We start from the raw sequence: 21,190 nt of genomic DNA, 5'->3' as shown, positions 1-21,190 counted from the left end.
CACAGATAATACTTCCACATCTTTATTTATGCAATTCTATCCTCTTCTATTTGTATATATACATATTTGCTTTCAGTTCCACTTCTATTGCTGACAAATGGATTTTTAGGATTTTCATTAGACATAAATACAGAAATCCAAAGCCATTTCCTGAAGTACAATTAATCGAGTTGTGATAGAGATGTATGTGTTGATTAGGACTGTCCCTGGTACATATTGCACAGAACCAGTGATATCAATGAGCTTTGAAAAAGTTCAAGAAATACTAAACGCAGCTGTTGTATCTCATGAGCACTCAGCTTTGTTTGTATGCAGTTTTTAATAAACTATGGGTGCAATCCTAACCCTTATGTCAGTGCTTTCCAGCAGTGGCATAGTGGTGCTAATGGGACATGTGCTGCATCCTGCAGTTGGGTGTCACTCACAGAGGCCTCCTCAAAGTAAGGGAATGTTTGTTCCCTCACCTCAGAGCTGCATTGCAGTTATAACAGTGCTGGAAAAATGGTGGTAAAAAGTGCTGGATTAGGGTTGTACCCTATGTCTGAGTTGTATAAACTAGTGTGTTGGTGTACACAATATACGTGACTGTGTTTATGCCAAAGATGACAACACAGAATAGTGGTTCCCAGACCTATTGTTGTAAAGATCTTCTAACAGATTTTTGTGTTTAAGGCCAACTTAATTCATTGTACTTCACAACATAGTACAGAGCCCCCATATCTGGGGATTCCGTACCCGTGGTTTCACTTAACCACAGATGCAGCATCTCCACACCCTCCGGAGGTGAGGGGAGTTGTACTCCCCTTGTCTCTGGAGGCTCTTCTGAGCCCTACAGAGGCTGCGTTCATCCACCATGGTCTCAGCGGGGTTCAGAATGGCCATTTAGACCAAAAGTCATTTCTGTTGTTTTTTTAATAAAACCGGAAGTGATATTTTTATGCCTTTAAAACACATTCAGTGGACTTCTCCGGCCCGCATAATCTCTTTTAAAGGCATAAAAACATCACTTCTGGTTTTATGAAAAATACTGGAAATGATCTTTTGGCTCCTACATGACCATTCTGAGCACCAAGCACCACAGAGATCGCAGACAGACTTGTGCAGCTTCTGAATGGCTCAGAAGAGCCTCTGGAGGGTGGCGACATCCACAGTATCCATGGATTCAAGTATCTGAGGAGGATTCTGGAACAGAACCTCTGCGAATACAGGGGCACTCCTGTACACCTTTCTCCTAGTAGTTTGTGCTGCTGGATTGTGCTCAGACCACATGAGATGTTTTCTTGTGATTATGCTTGTGAATCCTAAACCACTTCTTGTTCAGCTTAGTCTAATGTAGAGGAGATTCTAATGCAAACAGAATACTTGAGATGTTCCACTTTGAATATCTATTGGATAAAACATATTAGGTTTGAGTTAGAATAAGTGGCATTTTACCTACAAATTTATCATTTTTAACATTTATAGAGATGTCTCGGCCATCACCTGAATATGTGGTCCTTCAGGCAGAACTGAAAAGAGTAGAAAATGCTAGAAAGCTTGAACGCGATGAGTTTGAAGCTCGTCAGCAACTCATGGAAAAGCAGTTACAAAATGAGGTAACAGCTGCTATTTTCTTGATGTTTGTAACCCCTTTTGTCAGAGAAATTTTTTTCACAGTAATATTTTTTCCATGTTGAAAATGACAAAATAAAATTTAAACATAAATTCAGTCTTAATTATGAAAAGCTAAATCTCTTGAACTGTTTCACAAGTGCTAGTCACCTTCTTGTGAGAGTGAGCAACTATTGTGAATGCTTTTCTCCTTTGTCCTCCAAACAGTGGAAGGGGAACCTGGATTCATGTTTTTTTCCTCATTGACTGGCTTTTACAAATTGGCATTGCTTATTATCTCTTGGATGCATGTGTTGCAGTGCAGACACCCTGTTACTGCCTATGCTATTTATTTTAAATTTCCCAAAATATATAATTGTCTTCACAAAGATTTCATGGAAAGTAAGGTTAATAATAATGTAGATTACAGCATTGGCTCCTTTAATATATTTGAAATCTTTTTAGGTTGATCGTGTCGCACAATTAAAATCCCAGCTCTCTGAATGTGAAAATACTATCAGGAAGTTAAATGTGCAAATGGAAGACTTGAAGTTACAACTGAAGCAAACACAAACAGGTTCAAATATTTTATTTTTATTGAAACTCAATCTGTTATGGTGTAACTTATAGAAACTTTGTCGGAGATAAATTTTTTTCAGATGACAGAAAGCTCAATTTGTGTCCTGGAGTTCTTGTAACCAGAAGAGTGACCTTCTCTAGGTGATTCTAAAAACATTTATTGCAAACATATGTGGTTAATTTCATCCGCTAGTTGTGAAAAACTAAAGGAGAATTAATTGAGAAACTTCAATTTACATGTACTTGATGGCTAATACAGTCTTATTGGTAAAATGCTGTTTTTATTATAGTAATGTATTCATTAGGAAGAGCAAAACGTATCAAGTACGGCAAAATAAAATCTAAGGGCTTGCTTTTTGCATATTGTATCTTGTATCCAAATACTTGCCATCTCTCTCTAGGATTGTTTCCTAGAGAGAATGAGCTGAATTTTAGAACTGTAAGTGTAATTCTACTTTTCTATTGCCACCTTTGTAGCTTTTCCATTGCCACCTTTCTATTGCATCTCACTCTTGCCCCATAACCCTTTGGAAACAGAGCAGGTAGGATATGGCACAGAGATCTGCAATTGGGAGAAAGAAATTGGCAAGCATCTCCGAGTTCTCCTTTGTATGATTGGCTATTATCCATATGTACAAGTAGCCCTTTGGCTCAACCCTATATTTGATTCTGTGGCTGTCAGTAATTCCAGTTTAATTTGAATACTTACTCCTGTTCTTGTTTATACATTCTTTATGTATTCTATTCCTAAATAGAGTTCTTTCCTATATGAAAACGTATTTTGGGTTAGTGTTCCAAATAGTGAATAAGTGACTAAAACGTAAAGGTTTTTCAAATGCAAAATCTAATTATGCATGGTAACACATGGCAAAATCAAAATCCCAATCTCATTTTTCTGAAATTGTTTCCTATGTGTGTGGAATTCTTATCTATCTAGCACTGGAGAATGAAGTGTATCGGAATCCTAAGCCCTCTGTAGTTGATCGTTCTGTCATTCATTTAGCTGGTGACAGAATTCTACCTCATGATTTTGATATAGAAGGTGCTTTTTTGAAAACTCGACCTGTGACTGATATTATTGGAACTGGAGATGCTACAAATCTCCATTATCATCACCATGCCCTGAAGTCCAGCACATCACCAGATCCTGATTTGGAGTTTGTAGCAAATACTAAGGCTAGGATAAAAGAATTAGAGAGAGAAGCTGAATGTTTGGAAGAGGCCTACAGGAACTATCAACACAGAGTCATTCAGAGCACAGCTATGCCAGCAAAGACTCTGCCCTCTTCACCTTTAGCAAGTAACTATACTGCACCACCTCGCCAAAGACTTTGGTTTGCACAGGATGACCTACACTCCCAGCAACTCTCCCTTAGCAGTCCCAGAAGCAAAACTTATAATTCAACACCAAGAAAGGGAATTCACTTGGATGATCACTTAACCCCTGCACAGAAAAAAACTGCTTCCAGGCGTCTGTCTTCTACTCCTGTTTCCAAAGCAAAAAGAGATATTAGTAAGCAGCTCTTTGTAGAAGGTAAGCAGTTTGATAGTCATGTGTAGAAAATGTGAGACCTGACAAACAAGAGTTTTTGTGTATCATTTTGTCATGTGAGTAGTTGTAGTTACTAATGATAGTTTGGTGCTATGATAAACTAGCATTCCCTTCCTCAGACCACTTCTGTCTTATGCACTGTTGAAACCTCGTGCATCTCCTTCCAGAGCCAAACTACTTGTCTGTGAACATTATTTTGCTAATTATTATGCTTACTGATCCATTGTATACTGATAGGACCCACTCAGATTTTAAGCGTTCTTTCCCCTGGTACTTACAGACACATGATCAATGTAATAGTAGTGTTAGGAAAACCTCTTGTACCTTACACCACAATGAATAAACTTCTTCTAATTTGAAAACTAGTACAGGAGAGTGCCAATCGTATGTATTCAAAGAGGCATGGATTATCAACAGCCTCCCCAAGTAGCATTCAGAGGTTGTTCAACTACGTGATTGGAAATCTTCTTCTCCATCCCCATCTACCTTTTTGAAGCTCCTGAGCCTGCAAAACCAAACACCTTGACATCAGCATAGGATACAGCACAGAACCCTTCATTGCTTTTTAGTATCTCCTCCCCCCTCCCCCAGCGCATCCCATTCAGCAGCCAGACCTGAATCTCAGCAGCAGCTTTCCATGGGTTTCAGAAGATGTGTGGTGGAGATGTAGATTTGTGATCATTAAGTTCTATGCGTATGATCCCTGGATGTACACTCTCTGTATGTGGTCTGGTGGTGTCATGCGTCTTATTCAGAATGTGAAGCTGTTCTGCTTCCCTTGGCTGTGGTGATCTTTGCAATGATAGCAGTCCCTTCTTGTAACCCAAGCAGTCTCCCTGCTTTATCTACAGAGGGATGCTAAGCTTCAGGTCATTATACTGTTTTTTGGGTCACAACTAGAGTGCATGCTGAAGGTCTCTTCATTATTTTCATAGAAACAAGGAAAAGATGCCCCTAATTTCATCAGGAGGTAAAGCAGCCTACCTAGTCTGAAACTTTTCCTTCACAAATTCTGAGAACATTCTTAAAGAAATGTAGACTCATTCAACTGTTCAAATTATCCATTAATATTTGCAAATTACATTGTTACTTTGCTTAGGAAAAAAATGGAAAGGCCTACAAGATCCACTGCATACCAAAACTCATGAATATCAGTCATGAAGTATGGCAAGTATTATTTTGTTACACTACTACACCAGCGTAAGTGGTTGCTTTCTATTTTGCAGATGCACCCGGGGTGTACCTATCTGCTTCCCAGCAGAGTGCTGTCCAACCTCTCTCTCCCATTCTAAGGACAATCAACTGTTCAGTTCCTGAATCTGTTTACAATATTTCAGGTTCTTCTTCTCCAGTACCCAATGAACAAAAGATGAGGTACATTTTTTGTATGGTGGTGGAAGGATTTCAGCTTCATAATGCTCCATGCTTGTTATATAGATATTTTAGACTCTTTTAAGAATGGTTTGCAATTAATCAGTACCTCCCCATCTGGGAAGAAATTCAGATGGGTAGAATTTTGTGATCATCCCTAGCACAATGTGGTCTAAGGTACAATAGACCAGGCAAGAACAACAACCATAGACTAGGAATTGTACATGCAGGCAATGTTTTGATATTTTCTAGATTTAAATGAAGCAAGAAATGTTATAAGAGAACCAAGATAAGCCACAGAATTAGTTTCAATATGCTTGATCATAAATTGGACCGCTAATAAATCAGGACAAAGAGCTTTCTTGTTGCTGTTTCCATTTGGTTCAGTGCACTCTGCAGATCTGGTGCACCCAGATCTTTGGACCCTAGAAGTTTTCTTATACAGGTACTAGATGTTGTGTTTCTTCCTTTCTTTTAGTTTTCAACAACAGCAAGCTGAAAACCAGAACTTTAGTGATTCTGCAAAACCTGAGAAACTCCATTATGAAGACCTTGAGAATCTTGACCCTGCCAGTGAATGTACGTTTTTCAGAAGTAACAGTGAACTGAGCACCAATTTTATTAGAACCGGGAAATGCATAGTTCCCTGGCTTTTTATAACATCTGAACTCACTTTAGCGCAAGTTAAATATCAGACCTGCAGATCCACTCCAGCTCTATAACATGCCCCTCTCCTAGTATTTGTGACTACAGAAACACACATGAGATGGAGCATCCTGTGTAGTAATGCATCCCATCCTAGGAGTGGAACTGGGCTAACAAGAATCTAAGAGATATAAAGCTTCTGGTCTACGTCTTTGGAGTGTGGTGGCAGCATCTAGTATACTTTGAGCTTGGGAATGGATGCTTGCATATGGATGTACAGGAGAACCTCTGTGTCTGTAGGGGATCCATTCCTGGTCCGCCTATGGATACCAAAACCTGTGGATAAGCTAATCCGTGAATCCAGTCCATAGGATCTCTGGACATCAAGACTTTTTTTGGTTGCTGTTTGGAGGCTTTTCTGAGGCCTGTAGGGGCTGCACACAGCCTCTGAGGACCTTAGAAATGCTCAGAAATGTATTGTTTGGAAAAGTAAGTCATCTGTTGCCCCCCCAATCCTATTGTTGATTATTTTAAGTTTTTTTGTGTGAAATGAGAAAAGGATGGATGTACGTTCTTTCTCTTGGTTATAAGCAAGAAGAAAATGGGAGGGGCAGAGTACAAAATAGACGAGACTGCTGTGCAGAAGTGTACAGACCAGGTACTTCAGACTGTTGGCCTAGAGCAGGAGTGCCCAAACCCAAGCCCGGGGGCCACTTGCGGCCCTCGGGGGCTCCCAATCAGGCCCTCGGGGAGCCCCCAGTCTCCAATGAGCCTCTGGCCCTCTGGAGACTTGTTGGAGCCCATTCTGGCCCAACGCAACTGCTCTCAGCATGAGGACAACTGTTCTACCTCTCACCCGAGCTGTGGGATGAGGGCTCTCTCCACTACTTGCTGTTTCACGTCTGATGCAGCAGTGGCAGTGAAGGAAAGGCTGGCCTGGCTTTGTGTAAGGCCTTTTATAGGCCTTGAGCTACTGCAAGATCTTCATTCATTCATATCATCTTTAATAAATCCATTTATGTAAATTTATTCAAATTTTAAATGTAAATTAATTCTTTTTTTTTCCCTGGCCCCCAACACAGTGTTAGAGAGATGATGTGGCCCTCCTGCCAAAATGTTTGGACACCCCTGGCCTAGAGTTTAAGCTTCTAAATTAGCCTGGATGACAGCCTACTGCTGCTATCCTGTAGAATGTGAAAGGTTTGTGTAGGAGGAACATGTGGGGTTGGTCACAGTGGGAAAGCCAGAATGGTTTGCTGGCCCTGCCAAACACTCTTAAATCTGAGTTTAAGAAAAAAACAAATTGTAGGAAATTTAAAAATTCTGTGAAATTGAATCATATACAAGTCGTACTCTACATGAATCTTTGTGGCTTGGTTTTGGATTTAAACCTTGAAAGTCTAAACTGAATGGAAGCTATATCAACTCATTCATTAACAAATGCCTTGTAAAACCTGGTTTTGTAGCTAGACAGTCCCATGATTCTGATTAAAGCAGCAATACAGCCTATTTGCAATGTCTTCATTCTCAGGGTAATGGCTGAGTTGGCCAAAAAAAGCACTTAATTAATAGCTTACAACTTGGGCATTCTGAACTCCAGTCATTCCCACACTGTGTGTCCATTTCTTTGCCCTGCTTTGATAATTGCAGAATAATGAGGACATTGTTCATACTTCTCCTCTAGATCAAGAGGACATTCCAGAACAGCTCACAAGCGATGTGTCACATTTCTCTGGGGACATTGTTAGTGGGAGCCATGTCCCAACCACTGTGCCAGCGACAGTCACTTCACAGCAGGACACAAGTGAGTTTTCAGCTCAGACAAGTGTGAATACCCTTTTTAGATGGCAAATTTCTCAAACTGTATAAAAGTTGACGCTTTTGTAGCTTCCTGTCTGAAACTGATTAAATGCTGTTCTTTTAACCAGTCACTGTTTGCAAAAGGAAAATGGGGAAAATTTTTTAGGTTTGTTGTGTTGCTAGCGGTATCTTTTCTTGAGTGATGATTTTGGCAATTGGTCAGATTGACCCACCTCTATAGAAGTTGAATTTGAAGCACTAAAATCTAGTTTAAAAGATTATTTACAGTTGTGACCAACGTTTTAAGAACATAAACATAAGAACATAAGAACAGCCCCACTGGATCAGGCCATAGGCCCATCTAGTCCAGCTTCCTGTATCTCACAGCGGCCCACCAAATGCCCCAGGGAGCACACCAGATAACAAGAGACCTCATCCTGGTGCTCTCCCCTACATCTGGCATTCTGACTTAACCCATTCCTAAAATCAGGAGGTTGCGCATACACATCATGGCTTGTACCCCATAATGGATTTTTCCTCCAGAAACTCGTCCAATCCCCTTTTAAAGGCGTCTAGGCTAGACGCCAGCACCACATCCTGTGGCAAGGAGTTCCACAGACCGACCACGCGCTGAGTAAAGAAATATTTTCTTTTGTCTGTCCTAACCCGCCCAACACTCAATTTTAGTGGATGTCCCCTGGTTCTGGTATTATGTGAGAGTGTAAAGAGCATCTCCCTATCCACTCTGTCCATCCCCTGCATAATTTTGTATGTCTCAATCATGTCCCCCCTCAAGCGTCTCTTTTCTAGGCTGAAGAGGCCCAAACGCCGTAGCCTTTCCTCATAAGGAAGGTGCCCCAGCCCCGTAATCATCTTAGTCGCTCTCTTTTGCACCTTTTCCATTTCCACTATGTCTTTTTTGAGATGCGGCGACCAGAACTGGACACAATACTCCAGGTGTGGCCTTACCATAGATTTGTACAACGGCATTATAATACTAACCGTTTTGTTCTCAATACCCTTCCTAATGATCCCAAGCATAGAATTGGCCTTCTTCACTGCTGCCGCACATTGGGTCGACACTTTCATCGACCTGTCCACCACCACCCCAAGATCGCTCTCCTGATCTGTCACAGACAGCTCAGAACCCATCAGCCTATATGTGAAGTTTTGATTTTTTGCCCCAATGTGCATGACTTTACACTTACTGACATTGAAGCGCATCTGCCATTTTGCTGCCCATTCTGCCAGTCTGGAGAGATCCTTCTGGAGCTCCTCACAATCACTTCTGGTCTTTACCACTCGGAAAAGTTTGGTGTCATCTGCAAACTTAGCCACTTCACTGCTCAACCCTGTCTCCAGGTCATTTATGAAGAGGTTGAAAAGCACCGGTCCCAGGACAGATCCTTGGGGCACACCGCTTTTCACCTCTCTCCATTGTGAAAATTGCCCATTGACACCCACTCTCTGCTTCCTGGCCTCCAACCAGTTCTCAATCCAGGAGAGGACCTGTCCTCTAATTCCCTGACTGTGGAGTTTTTTCAGTAACCTTTGGTGAGGGACCGTGTCAAACGCCTTCTGAAAGTCCAGATATATAATGTCCACGGGTTCTCCCGCATCCACATGCCTGTTGACCTTTTCAAAGAATTCTATAAGGTTTGTGAGGCAAGACTTACCCTTACAGAAGCCATGCTGACTCTCCCTCAGCAAGGCCTGTTCGTCTATGTGTTTTGAGATCCTATCTTTGATGAGGCATTCCACCATCTTACCCGGTATAGATGTTAGGCTGACCGGCCTATAGTTTCCCGGGTCCCCCCTCTTTCCCTTTTTAAAAATAGGCGTGACATTTGCTATCCTCCAATCTTCTGGCACCGTGGCCGTTTTGAGGGACAAGTTGCATACCTTAGTCAAGAGATCTGCAACTTCATTCTTCAATTCCTTAATAACCCTTGGGTGGATGCCATCAGGGCCCGGTGACTTATTGATCTTTAATTTATCAATGAGGTCTGAAACATCTTCTCTTTTAACCTCTATCTGACTTAACTCCTCGGTTAGAAGGGGCCGTTCGGGCAGCGGTATCTGCCCGAGGTCTTCTGCCGTGAAGACAGATGCAAAGAACTCATTGAATTTCTCTGCCATCTCTAAGTCTCCTTTTATCTCCCCTTTCCCTCCCTCACCATCCAGAGGGCCAACCGCTTCTCTGGCGGGTTTCCTGCTTCTAACATATTTGAAGAAGCTTTTATTATTCCCCTTAATGTTGCTGGCCATGCGTTCCTCATACTCTCGCTTGGCCTCCCCTATCACCTTCTTACATTTCTTTTGCCACAGTTTATGTTCCTTTTTATTCTCTTCATTAGGGCAAGACTTCCATTTACGGAAGGAAGCTTCCTTGCCCTTCACAGCCTCTCTAACTTGGCTGGTTAGCCATGCGGGCACTCTCCTGGATTTAGTGGAACCCTTCTTTCTTTGCGGTATACACCTCTGCTGGGCCTCTATTACTGTTGTTTTAAGCAGCCTCCATGCACTCTGGAGAGACTGGACTCTTTTTACCCTCCCTTTCAGCCTCCTTCTAACCAGCCTCCTCATTTGAGGGAAGTCCGCCCGTCGGAAGTCAAGGGTTTTTGTTAGAGATTTGCCTGGTATTCCTCCCCCAACGTGCACGTCAAAACGGATCACAACATGATCACTGTTCCCCAATGGCTCAGTAACGTTTACATCTCTAACCAGGTCCTGCGTACCGCACAAAATTAAATCCAGAGTCACCTGTCCTCTGGTGGGCTCCGTGACTAGCTGATCTAAGCCACTTCACTTCATTCATTTTCACTTCATTTGGTGGAGATGTTTTTCTTCAAACACTTCTTCAAAGCTTCAGTGAAACTTAATGGCACATTTCATGATTGGGTTCACTGGCAATACTGAAAATGTTTGTCTTGATTTCTGCTGATTGGTGAACACCTGGTAGATGAAGTGGAATATGTGCACTACTCATGAAATTGAGCCCTGATAGCATGACATGAATCCAGTAAATGGTGAAAGATTGGGCCTGGCTGGTGGTTAGTGGTATTTGTCCCCCTTGATCAGGTACATTGTGTGAGTGTAGAAAAACAGTATTGCAAAAATCAGGAGTAGTATATGAATGCTCTCTTGTAAGTACATTTGCACATATGCTTTGTAGTGGTATTTATGGTTTAGAATTACTCCAACCATTTTAAAAATACCATTAAGCATCTCTGTAAGAAAAACGCAAGCAAGGAAGATCCAGTTTTGCTGATGGCAACAAAGAGAGAAAGATAACTAGTTCCAGTGTTCTCACCTTTAGTGCCCAAGTGTAAAACCTAGTAATTTCATTTACTATGAAATGAATTTGGTCCTATGAGAATTTGGAATGGAGGGGGCAGAACTGAGTCTCTTCCCTTCTTTTGCCATTTCCTTTTATTCTTTCCCACATCCCTCTTCCAGATTCCTCTCTGCACACAAGCTATTCTACGTGCATGTTTTCTAATATTTTGTGGGTAAGGATTCAAATTCCAGAGGTTAAGAAGGGAAGAAATACATGACTATGTGAAATATATACATTGTGTGGGAGGATGTTGGAAAGAATAAAGCTAATGACAGAGAACACTGCAGTAATGCTTTCTTTGCTCATACCCCACACTTCTGCCTGATAGTTGAAAATACTGCAACCAAATGTGTGAGTTTCCAAGACATCAGCAGAATGTATCCTATTAATCAAAGCCATGAGAACTAGAAGCATGTGCATATCTTAATTTTTAAAGACATTCAGGATTATCAGGACACCCGGTCCTACAAGCACATTAAATATTCAGTCTTAATAATAGACTTTACTGGACAGCCATAAAGAACATGAGAACTTGTTGCTTATGTTCACTGTAAACAGTCAGAGAGAGCTGCCTTGGGTAGGACAAGGAACACTCCACCTGTGTCTTGATTATGGTTTCATTAGAAGTATGAGCAAGATCTTTTCTGTTTATTTGCAAGACTGCTTGTTCTAGTTGTATATGTGGTAATAGTATGTTATATCTATGTAATTTAGGTTTAATATGATACGTGAAGGCAAGATATTTCTTAGCTATATTTGATTCAGCACCTTAAAATCGTCATGTACAGTTTTTGCATGTGGCTTCAGTGACCGACCATTTGTTGATTATTGCCCTGTATGTATGTATCAGGTGGAGCAGAGAAAGCAACCATCTTGGGGAATCAAAGGCAACCTGAAGAACAGCAAGAAAAAGAAGAGCAAAACTGGGAAAAAGAAAGTAGAGACAGGGAAGAAAGGAGGCAGAGTGAGAGCCCAGAATCTTTGGAAATAGAGCAAGGAACACTGGAAAAAATGAAAGAAATGGTAGTACTTAAGTCTCCTATTCATATAAATTTTATATAATAAAATCTAAGGAGTTTTTATTTTTTTTTATTATGATATAAGAATCTTGTGAAAACATAAAATGCTGAGTGTGAGAGGAAGGATTCCAGTACTGATGGGCCAAATGTAGATGGATAGCACTATAAAACACTATTCTTATGTTTTCTTAAGTGTGTCCAAGAGTCATTGGAGACTGAAGAAGAAAAACCAAATGAAGAGATGATACATTTGGAAGTTAGTATGCTGAAGTCTGAAGACCATGATGGTGGTGATAGTCCTAATCCACTGGAAAAATACATGAAAATGATACAGCAGAACCGAAAGCAGGAGCTTGCATATGAGGTGAATATAATCTAATAATGTAGATGGCTAGACATTGTGTAATGGACAATGAAGTGTGATTTGAATTAGTGCACTCTGAAGCCCTGTTCAAATGTTTGTGTGACCTTTGGTGTGAGATAAACGTGGGATAAAAATACATTAAATGAATTAATGTGCCTCTTTAGCCGAAGGCTGCCCTGGGAAAATGTGAAGGTGGAATTATGGAATGCATGGGGGCGGGGCGGGCAGGTACTCTCTTGCTTCTGTAACTGCACACTGTCCATGGTTAAGGGGAGAGTCCTGAGGTTCTTGTCAGCCAACTGCTGTTTCATACTGACAAGGAAACATGCAAAAATCTTGCATCAACCATCTATCAATGAATGTAACAAGATATATTTTGTTAAAAACGTTACTGGTTTAGTTTTTGCTTTTGTTGGGAAAACTCAAGATAGAAACAGTGTTTCTGTTTCACTTAGGAGCCATTTCCATGCATTGTTAGTCTGTTTACAATTAGTACACAGTTCAGTGAATTACCCAGTCACTTCCATTGGTATCTAGCAGAAATTCATTTCAAGGCTCTCCAATGGCTCAGCTGGGATCAACTGGCCTTTAGTTCTTCCTCTTCCAGAACTGTCTCCTGAAGTGGCTATTTGACTTAGTCATTCTATAATGTGCACTATCCAGTATTCAAGGATGTTTGTCTTCATCTTACCATCCTCTCCTTTTCTACCGCATCTTTTAGATTGCAATGCACGATTGCAGAGACCCTTTATGTTGTACAGCACATAGGAGGATTTTGAATAGTGCTTTCATACTACTTGTTAAAGTTATTCTAGCTGACAGTTCCAATGCAGTGAAAGTATCTCAGTTGTAAAAAGATATTGAAGCACCCAGTAACAGAACCTTCTGTCTGTTAGACTTCCAGGAGGGAAGAGGTGGAAGAAATATCTTCTGAGAGAAACTTGGGTAGTGAAAGGGAGAACAGGTATGTATTTTTCCTAGTGTGTGGTATTTCTGCTTCATGTTTAAGCTGCTGTGATCCAGTGCTGCTTCTCCCCTCCCTCTTCCCCCGCTGCTTTTTTTGTTCAGAAAAACTAAGCATCCCAGAGTCAAACACATTAATATAGAGTGTAGTATGGCTGGTTATCTTTGAATATCACTTTTAATAATAATGTTTGGTAGCTCTTGAGGGTAAGGAAGGGAGGTGGGCTTCCCACTATGAAAGTTAAAGATTCATTGTCAAAACCACTATTGCAATCCACTCTTCTCTGTCCCCTAGTATTAGTGCTGCAGGCACGCTTCATGGAGAACCTGATGAATTCTGGTGAACATTAGCCGATAATGGCTGCTGAAGCAGAAAGACTAACTTTTATAAGAAAAACCAGTCCAATACTGATTCTCTAAAATCTTGGAAGACTTCCATCTATGAATGAATGAAACATTACATCTGAATACATTGAATCAGTGCACCAGTAACATGCATTTGAAGATAATGAAATTCTGTTTGTGGTCCTGGTTGATTTTGACTTAATAAATGCATTGGGAGGGGGGGAAGAGACGCAATTATTGGTTTGCTTATTAAAAGGAAATATAAATATTAGATAAATATTAGAGCAGCAATGAAGATTGATAAATGAATAATAGCATTGAAAAATTAAATTCCCTAAGAATTGACACTACACATAGTACAAATGATATTTGTTTCTGAGCTTTGTCATTCAATAAGTGTTTACATATTGTCTATACTTTACACAAACAATGATTTTTCTACAGAAATTGCTGCAGATCATTTTTTCCTCCTTCATAGTCTTAGGCTTTAGAAAAATAGGGCAAGGAAGAAATGAATTCGTTCCATAGCTCTCTAGATTGAGTCTCAATTATGTTGCTGACCCTAATTCTCCTAAACAGATGACTTGCGAAGTAGAAGGATACACTTTTTCAAGATGTTTCCTTGTGTTATGGAGTAATTAACATAATATATACTAGGTTTAATTTTAGAGGGGAATGGCTGTGGAGAGAGGGTTTAGTGAATTGATCTGGCAGTCACAATGAGTTGTACCTTAAGGTTCATGCACAGAAGGATGCCTCTTTGGCCCAGCAGCCCTCTGCATTTGCTGATAATCCACCCTGGGGGTGCTGAGATGAGACTGCCTCATCCTCAGAAAGGACTGGGTAAGGCAGAGAGGGCTATGGAGTTCAGAGCTAACTGGTGCATAACCCTTGCATCAATGAAAGTGTTTCAGGGAAGACACTAGAAGACTGTGGCTTTAGGTGACTTGGCAAGTAAAATTACGAACTCAAGCTTAGAGAGCAACAGAACTGTAAGACTTACTGAAATATGCAAGGCAGAGAAGTCCGACTGCTTGCCCTCAGGCATAAGAAACACTCTAGAGATGACAGTAGTTCTGTCAACAAATCCAAAAGGGGAGACCACCTTTGATATGCATTTTTTTGTAGCTGGCTTATACATAAGGTTTCAGACAAGCCTTACTGTCAATATGTAAAATAAAAGGACAAAATTAATTTAGCTAGTCTGTCTCAACTGCAAAACAAACTGGTGTTCACTGCCTTTGGAGGCTGTCGCTCTCAGAGCAACAGAAAACAATTGAGTTGCATGCAGACTGCCTTGAGAACAGTTAAGGACTAAAGTAACTGACAGAACAAGTTACAAGGTATACCATTTGAACAGTGAAATGCTTTTCTCTGACAGGCTGTCAGCTTGTATAGGAAATCTTGTAGCTCAGGACTCATCTAGCTTTACAAGTCTTAGGGTGCAATCCTAACCAGATCTACTCAGAAGTAAGTCCTATTTTGTTCAATGGGGCTTACTCTCAGGAAAGTGTGGTTAGGATTACAGCCTCAGAAGGATAAAAACAGAGGCTTGAGCTAAGGTGAATTTTTTCTATTACATGGGGAGCTGCCTTCTGGAGCATTTGTTGAACTTCATTTTCATCAGATCAAGACCGTTCTTGTGGCCTTGCATTCCCCTTTGCATGACTTTCAACAGAAGCCAAGGCAGGTTTGCTTATACATGAGTAAACACAACTGTGTATCTTAGGCTGCAATCCTAACCACATTTTCCTGAGAATAAGCCCCATTGAACAAAATAGAACTTACTTCTGAGTAGACCTGGTTAGGATTGTGCCCTAAGTTTTACTTTCCATAGGGCTTAATACAATTGTCAGCTTGTTTTTTTAGGTGCTGTGTTCATTGAATCAGGACCATTCAGGTGGCATTGGACTCCTCTCAGCCTACCCTTTGCAGTGGACTGAGGCATGTTCACCTACTTGCAAGTAAATAGTGTGGCTTAGGTTCATTTTCCATGGTGCTCCATGCATTTTCCTGCTTGGCTATCAGCTTATCGGTTTCAACTATCAGTTTGAGAAACCCTGTTAGTTGATTGTAGCAAATGTGTATACAAGGAGCATGCAGCATCAAAAGTAGCCAGCTTCTATCCCATGCACCAAAGTCTATGCCAGGTAGGGGCCTGTTTATCCATGGATTTGCCCCACCATGAATGCCAAACCCTTGGATTGCCCCTCCTAGACATGACCAGAACCTTGCGCTGGTCATATCTGGGAGCCTCTCTAAGCCTCAGTGACTTACTGAAGTTGCCATAAAACCACTCCAGGTGGCTTTCTGAGCCTTGGAGAGGCCATGTGAGACTCTGGTCATGTTTGGAGCAAAGGTAGGCTCTGAAAATCACAGATTCTTTTATCCATGATTTTCAGTATCCATGGGTGGTCTGGGAATGAAACATGTGAATAAAGAGGCTCCAACTCTATATACAAAGTATCACATGGGACAGTTTGCTGAGGATTTATATTTGAATCTGAACACAAAACCAAGAGGAAGTATCTATCTCCCTATTGCACTATTTCCCCCTTTTTTCTATATGTGCAGTGTGTGTTCCTGGCAGCAACTGTTACCCTGCACATGCCCAATCTCGTCTGATGTCAGAAGCTAAGCAGGGTCAGGCCTGGTTAGTACTTGGATGGGAGACCGCCTGGGAATACCGGGTGCTGTAGGCTTATACCATAATCTTTCGAGACTGAAGGTTGCCAACCAACGTTCCTGGCATTAGGCTCAAGAGGAGTGTGGCTACTCCCATTGCTGTTGTCTGAAAAGATTCTTAAAATAAGTATACACAAATTTTCATTCTATTATCTACAAATATTTATTGTAACACTTGGATATAACTACAGGAAGCCCTTGGCACTGATAGAAAATATTGATCCACGGTTAGGTTACAAAAATTTATACATAGCAAAATTTAATGCTCTTTACATAAAAAATATTAGACTACTTAAACAAAACTTCAAAAAACTCCCAGTAATAGCTACATAGAATTAGAAAAGAATTAGGCTTTAAGACACCATCTGTTACCTTTTTGCAAACACTGGACTAAAAAGATCACCACCTGCATTGCTGTAGAAGTTTGTTTCCATGCAACAGGTAAAACAAACACTAAGCTATTTTTTCATCTGCTCTACATAGATTTTGCCTCTTTAAAAAGAAAAAAAAATCAGATTAGGCATGTAACAAAATCAAATGCAATACCTGAATTTTTTCCACATTAATATTTTTTCCTTTAACCTTTTAAAAGAAATGTGTACTTTTAGGTTTATACATTTCTGCATGGTCTAAAGGAGCATTTTAATATTCAGCAAACATTCAAAACTAATCAAACCACACATTAACATGGATGTATGACTTGACTTTACTGATGTAAGACTCACTGATGTACTTAAATTTTCTCCAACATTTATAGTTTTCTTTAAAAAATAGCACACCAAATATACCATCACTAGTACTCAAACTAGCACTGAATGTTTCTGAAAAATGTTAGAAGGCAGAAGTCTGTGGGAAACAATTTTAAAATGGCACCCAATATTTTACTGAACACCAAGTTTATTAAAAGAGAGAACAAATATGCACTGTCTAGAAACATGTTGAGCACCAAAATTGAGACGGGTGGTTGACCTGTGCTCGGTATGGCTATGGGTTTTTTAAATTCTATAAACTCTCATCTGCTCACTTCAAATAATTAAATCAATATAATTTCAACAAAGTAACACTTTTTCACCTTAATAAAATACAGACAGGATAATGATCTCCTGCTGCTATATAAATGCTTAAGACATTTATAGAAAATAAACATTAAGGCAAAGCTGACATTTATTTTCAGAGGAGGAAATCATTATCCTGATCTGAGGTTCTGTCTACATTCCATCAAAACTGTTTTAAGAAAAACGAACTTGGGGCATCAGTACCCAGCTTACTCCAGTAAGTGCAGTAGAAGATAGTGGCTCATTTATAGCATCCTTGAAAAGGGAGTGGCTCAGAAAATAAAACTTCTGGCATTTAGTCCACAAACTCCAGTTTTAATTTTGAGAGAGACAGAAACTAAACAGGCTGATCTGCAACTTCCTGAAATTGTATCAAATAAGCACACCTCTCAGCATTCAGAATAAAAGGAATCAACTATCTAGCCAAAACTAGAATCTTAGTTACTTACAGCTGTGTAATTATATACAGTCTTTTTAAAATCTTCTAATCATTGCAGGGTGGGATACCATCTGTGGTATCCTGTTTGGAAAGGACTTTGTTCCATCAGTAACTTTTTGTTACTAAGAATATCCATAAAGATGCCAGACTTGGCAACTTGTGTTTTTCCAAAGTGTCCCAGAATGAGAACACCCCCCCCCCCGCCCCCAACTCCAAACTCAGTGATAAAGGAATGAAGGACATCCACTGCAAGGTTTCCCTATGAACATGGCCCAGGAGCATGAATGTGAAGTTTTTACACTTCTGTATTTGCTTGGAAATACATCTGTTCTGCAGAGGAGCTGCTTGTTGATTTGTCAGAGCTACAAAATTCTTCTGCAAAGGACTCTGGCAAGCATTTATGTGTAAGAATTGAGTTGCTCTTTGGACCGAGACTGGATATCCTGAAGCTCCTGTTCTTCTTTTGCTTTGATATCCTGGTAAGCCTGCATTTTGCTTGCATCCTTTAAGTAGGCCCAGTTAGAGGACAGTATCATGAGGAAGTGGATCTGGAAGAGAAGGGTGAGCATGATGGCTAGTGAGCATGTCAAGAGGCAAAGCAGGCAGCTAGTAAGATTAATATAAAAAAGTTATTCTACATTATTAAATAAGCAGAAAGGCTTGTCTCTAAAGACTTTGAGAATATGGCATGCTTAAGTCTACTAAGTAGCCGCTGGCAAAAGTTAGTAAGAAAGAGGAACAAAAGCAGTTAATGCAAAAGAACAGAAACTGAAAAGCTTTGAAAATACTCTGCAAGTTTACATGCTGAAGCCTACAAGAGCAACTCAACCAATCTGGGATATTTCTGTCCACCCCATCGGAATCAGGAAACTTGTGGTGTAGACATTTTATATAATGACCTTGTCAGTCCCTTTCCGATATGCTGCCTGGGACAAACAGAATTTACAGCAAAGATGACCTTTGTTGTCCGGGTCTGTTTTCTGTGCCATATAGCCAATACTTGCACTCAGGGAGTTGCTCACTGAGAGATGGTACTAGCACCTAACCTTTTCCTCACTGGTCAATATCTGCTGTTTCTCATTGACTGTGTATTGGAAAAAAAGAATATGCCCCAGCTATGAGAATTATATGGGTCATTATCTTCTGAAGACAAATGAATAGGTATGGTTTAGACGTGATCCTGTGAAGAGGCCATGTTTCTGTGTCTAGGTAGTTGTCTTTCAAAGCATCTGACAAGTGAAAGCCCCATTTATGGACTTTCGTTGCTGGTGAACAGGCTTTGAAACCAAGGCTGATCTTAAGGTGACTGTATGAAAGTAAGAGGTGAGTGTGTGGTACTTTAGAGCAGCACTGTGTCCATCTTAGGGCAGGCATTGGCAATTATCAAGCTTCTCTCTTGTATGTCATCTACTGTAGAACAGATGCTTTATTACTTTTTTCAGGTTAGTGAACAGCACAAAATAAATTATTACAGGCCCTTAAATGATCCAGTAATGGTTTCAGAGATGATAGTTAGAAAACATAGCTTGAGGTTAAATGAAAACTCTCCTTCCTTTCAAAGGATGATTTACAACATCACTGAAAATAACGAAATCCTCTCTTAGTATAGAAAATAGCCCAATCTCACCCACATCATTATTCATATACAAGAAATAAAATTGTATTAATCTAATATGCTTTAAGATGCTTACTGAAGCTATTTACAATTTACTCTAACAAACTTCAAAAGCTAGACTCTTAGTCTAGGGTGTCAGTGGTATTTTAAGCTACAGAGTGCAGCTCTTTACTGGGCTTATGCAATTTAGAATTTAGTGCAGCAATCTTCCCGACTCTTAAACTTCAAAACAGCATAGTTATATGTGGTAGCCATCATGTAGATCAGCTGGTGGAAGAGAACAAAATACAGCATATGAGAGACATCAAATTCCTCAGGCCTTTTCTGGCAGTACTTTGTGGTTAGAATCAAACCATATATAATGTCAGGTAATGCTTTCACATGACAGCTGTGGCAAAAAATTACAGCTCCTCTTTATTAAAGGGCCAAATTACATATGTTATGATTAATGCATGTGTTTGGCCCTTGTTTATTTCTCTCGCTTTACAAATAGCAGTGTGGGGAGGTGTGTGTGTGTGTGTGAGAGAGAGAAAAGAAATAGAGGTGCTATACGTGCAACTCTTTTGGCTCAGCAGGGGCAACTTCTGACCTTGGACATACCCAGAAGGTCACAGATGGGCTTTCCTCACCCCAACGCCACACCAGCAAGAATGACCTGGGACCAGCAGGCTTAGGCACGACTCTGCAGGCACCATCAGGTTGCTCCCAACCTCACCTTGCTACCCTGCCAACAATGTACGATATTGTATATATTATTCCATGTTCCAGATTTGGAACCAACTCTGTACTGGTTATGGACTGCATCTGGTTAAAATAGATTACTTTTCCAGTAATCAATTAAAAAAATTTAAATTAAAAATGCAAGTTGTATTTGAATAAAAGCATAGACCCCAACTTTTTACATTTTTATTCAACATATATATTTTTTAAAAAATCCCATTCCAAGCACTCCTACCCATAAATAGTGTACAGAGAGTATATGACTGGGAGTGGAAGCACAGCAAGGGCCAAGTGCTAAAGCCCCTTAACACAGTTTTGAACTATTACACGCTGCCTCCCCTGAACTGTTTGTGAAAGAAAAAAGGACCAAACATACACATTAATAGTCACATGCAATTTGCTCCTAAGCTGTGAAGTGGGCCTGGCTGCTGCAATGGCAAGATCATCAGGAATCCAGTCCTTCACCTAAATTTGGCAGGCAGAATTTTAGAAGTTGGCTGTTAAAACCATTCCTTGACCAGAATATGGGACTTACTCCTAAATCCCTCTGGTTAAGTGGCCAGTGTAAACAGCTCACTTCACACTGCAGTCCTATACACAGCTGCCCAACACTTAAGTCCCACCGAGTTCAGTGGGGTTTACTTCTGGGTAGACATGACTAGGAGTGCAGTGCCAGGAAATTTGCCTACATCCAGGGGACACTACTGTAAGTTTTCATGCTTCCCAGAAAACTTGAAGGCAGGAAAGATAGGAGTATTAAGAAAATCTAATTCCAAAGACAGGGAAACATTAGGAAGTGACCTGATGCTGAGGGACATTCTACAGAATTATGCCAACATATTTCTAGTCAGAAAAATGCCATAAATTGGCCATGCAACAGGGTGGAGTTAAACAAAATAGCAAAAAACTATTACCAAGCTTGCTCTGGTGCAAAGCTTTATTGGGGAAATGTAAGCACTTGCCTGCTATTTGGAATGTCCTGAGGAAACTACAGCCAGGCGCCAATAAACACAAAAAAATGATGATTTGGATTAAGTTAAACACAAATATTTGAGTGGTTACATCTGAAAGGAGAATACTTTGTTATTGTAGAAGAGACAGAAAACTA

At 40.3% G+C, this 21,190-nt stretch overlaps 2 protein-coding genes across 7 annotated transcripts in view; one reads left to right on the top strand and one right to left on the bottom strand.

The window, feature by feature from the left end:
* The window catches only part of OFD1 (OFD1 centriole and centriolar satellite protein), a 32,263-nt gene extending 18,134 nt beyond the window's left edge, over positions 1 to 14,129 (top strand). For all 5 annotated transcript variants that reach the window (XM_066621965.1, XM_066621967.1, XM_066621969.1 and 2 more), the window contains 10 exons: positions 1,465 to 1,595; positions 2,056 to 2,167; positions 3,107 to 3,703; positions 4,948 to 5,095; positions 5,571 to 5,671; positions 7,422 to 7,541; positions 11,728 to 11,900; positions 12,090 to 12,260; positions 13,157 to 13,224; positions 13,519 to 14,129. In XM_066621965.1, coding sequence (XP_066478062.1) covers positions 1,465 to 1,595; positions 2,056 to 2,167; positions 3,107 to 3,703; positions 4,948 to 5,095; positions 5,571 to 5,671; positions 7,422 to 7,541; positions 11,728 to 11,900; positions 12,090 to 12,260; positions 13,157 to 13,224; positions 13,519 to 13,567 — 1,670 coding nt within the window. In that variant the 3' untranslated portion in view covers positions 13,568 to 14,129. The remainder of the gene's footprint in view (positions 1 to 1,464; positions 1,596 to 2,055; positions 2,168 to 3,106; positions 3,704 to 4,947; positions 5,096 to 5,570; positions 5,672 to 7,421; positions 7,542 to 11,727; positions 11,901 to 12,089; positions 12,261 to 13,156; positions 13,225 to 13,518) is intronic.
* Positions 14,130 to 18,314: 4,185 nt separating this feature from the next.
* Positions 18,315 to 21,190, bottom strand: part of GPM6B (glycoprotein M6B) — a 119,274-nt gene continuing 116,398 nt past the window's right edge. For both annotated transcript variants that reach the window (XM_066620063.1, XM_066620062.1), the window contains exon 7: positions 18,315 to 19,629. In XM_066620063.1, the coding sequence (XP_066476160.1) occupies positions 19,549 to 19,629 (81 nt within the window). In that variant the 3' untranslated portion in view covers positions 18,315 to 19,548. The remainder of the gene's footprint in view (positions 19,630 to 21,190) is intronic.

This window comes from Tiliqua scincoides, chromosome 3 (assembly GCF_035046505.1).
Source record: "Tiliqua scincoides isolate rTilSci1 chromosome 3, rTilSci1.hap2, whole genome shotgun sequence".
Lineage (NCBI taxonomy): Eukaryota > Metazoa > Chordata > Lepidosauria > Squamata > Scincidae > Tiliqua > Tiliqua scincoides.
This window is presented reverse-complemented; position numbering and strand designations above follow the sequence as displayed.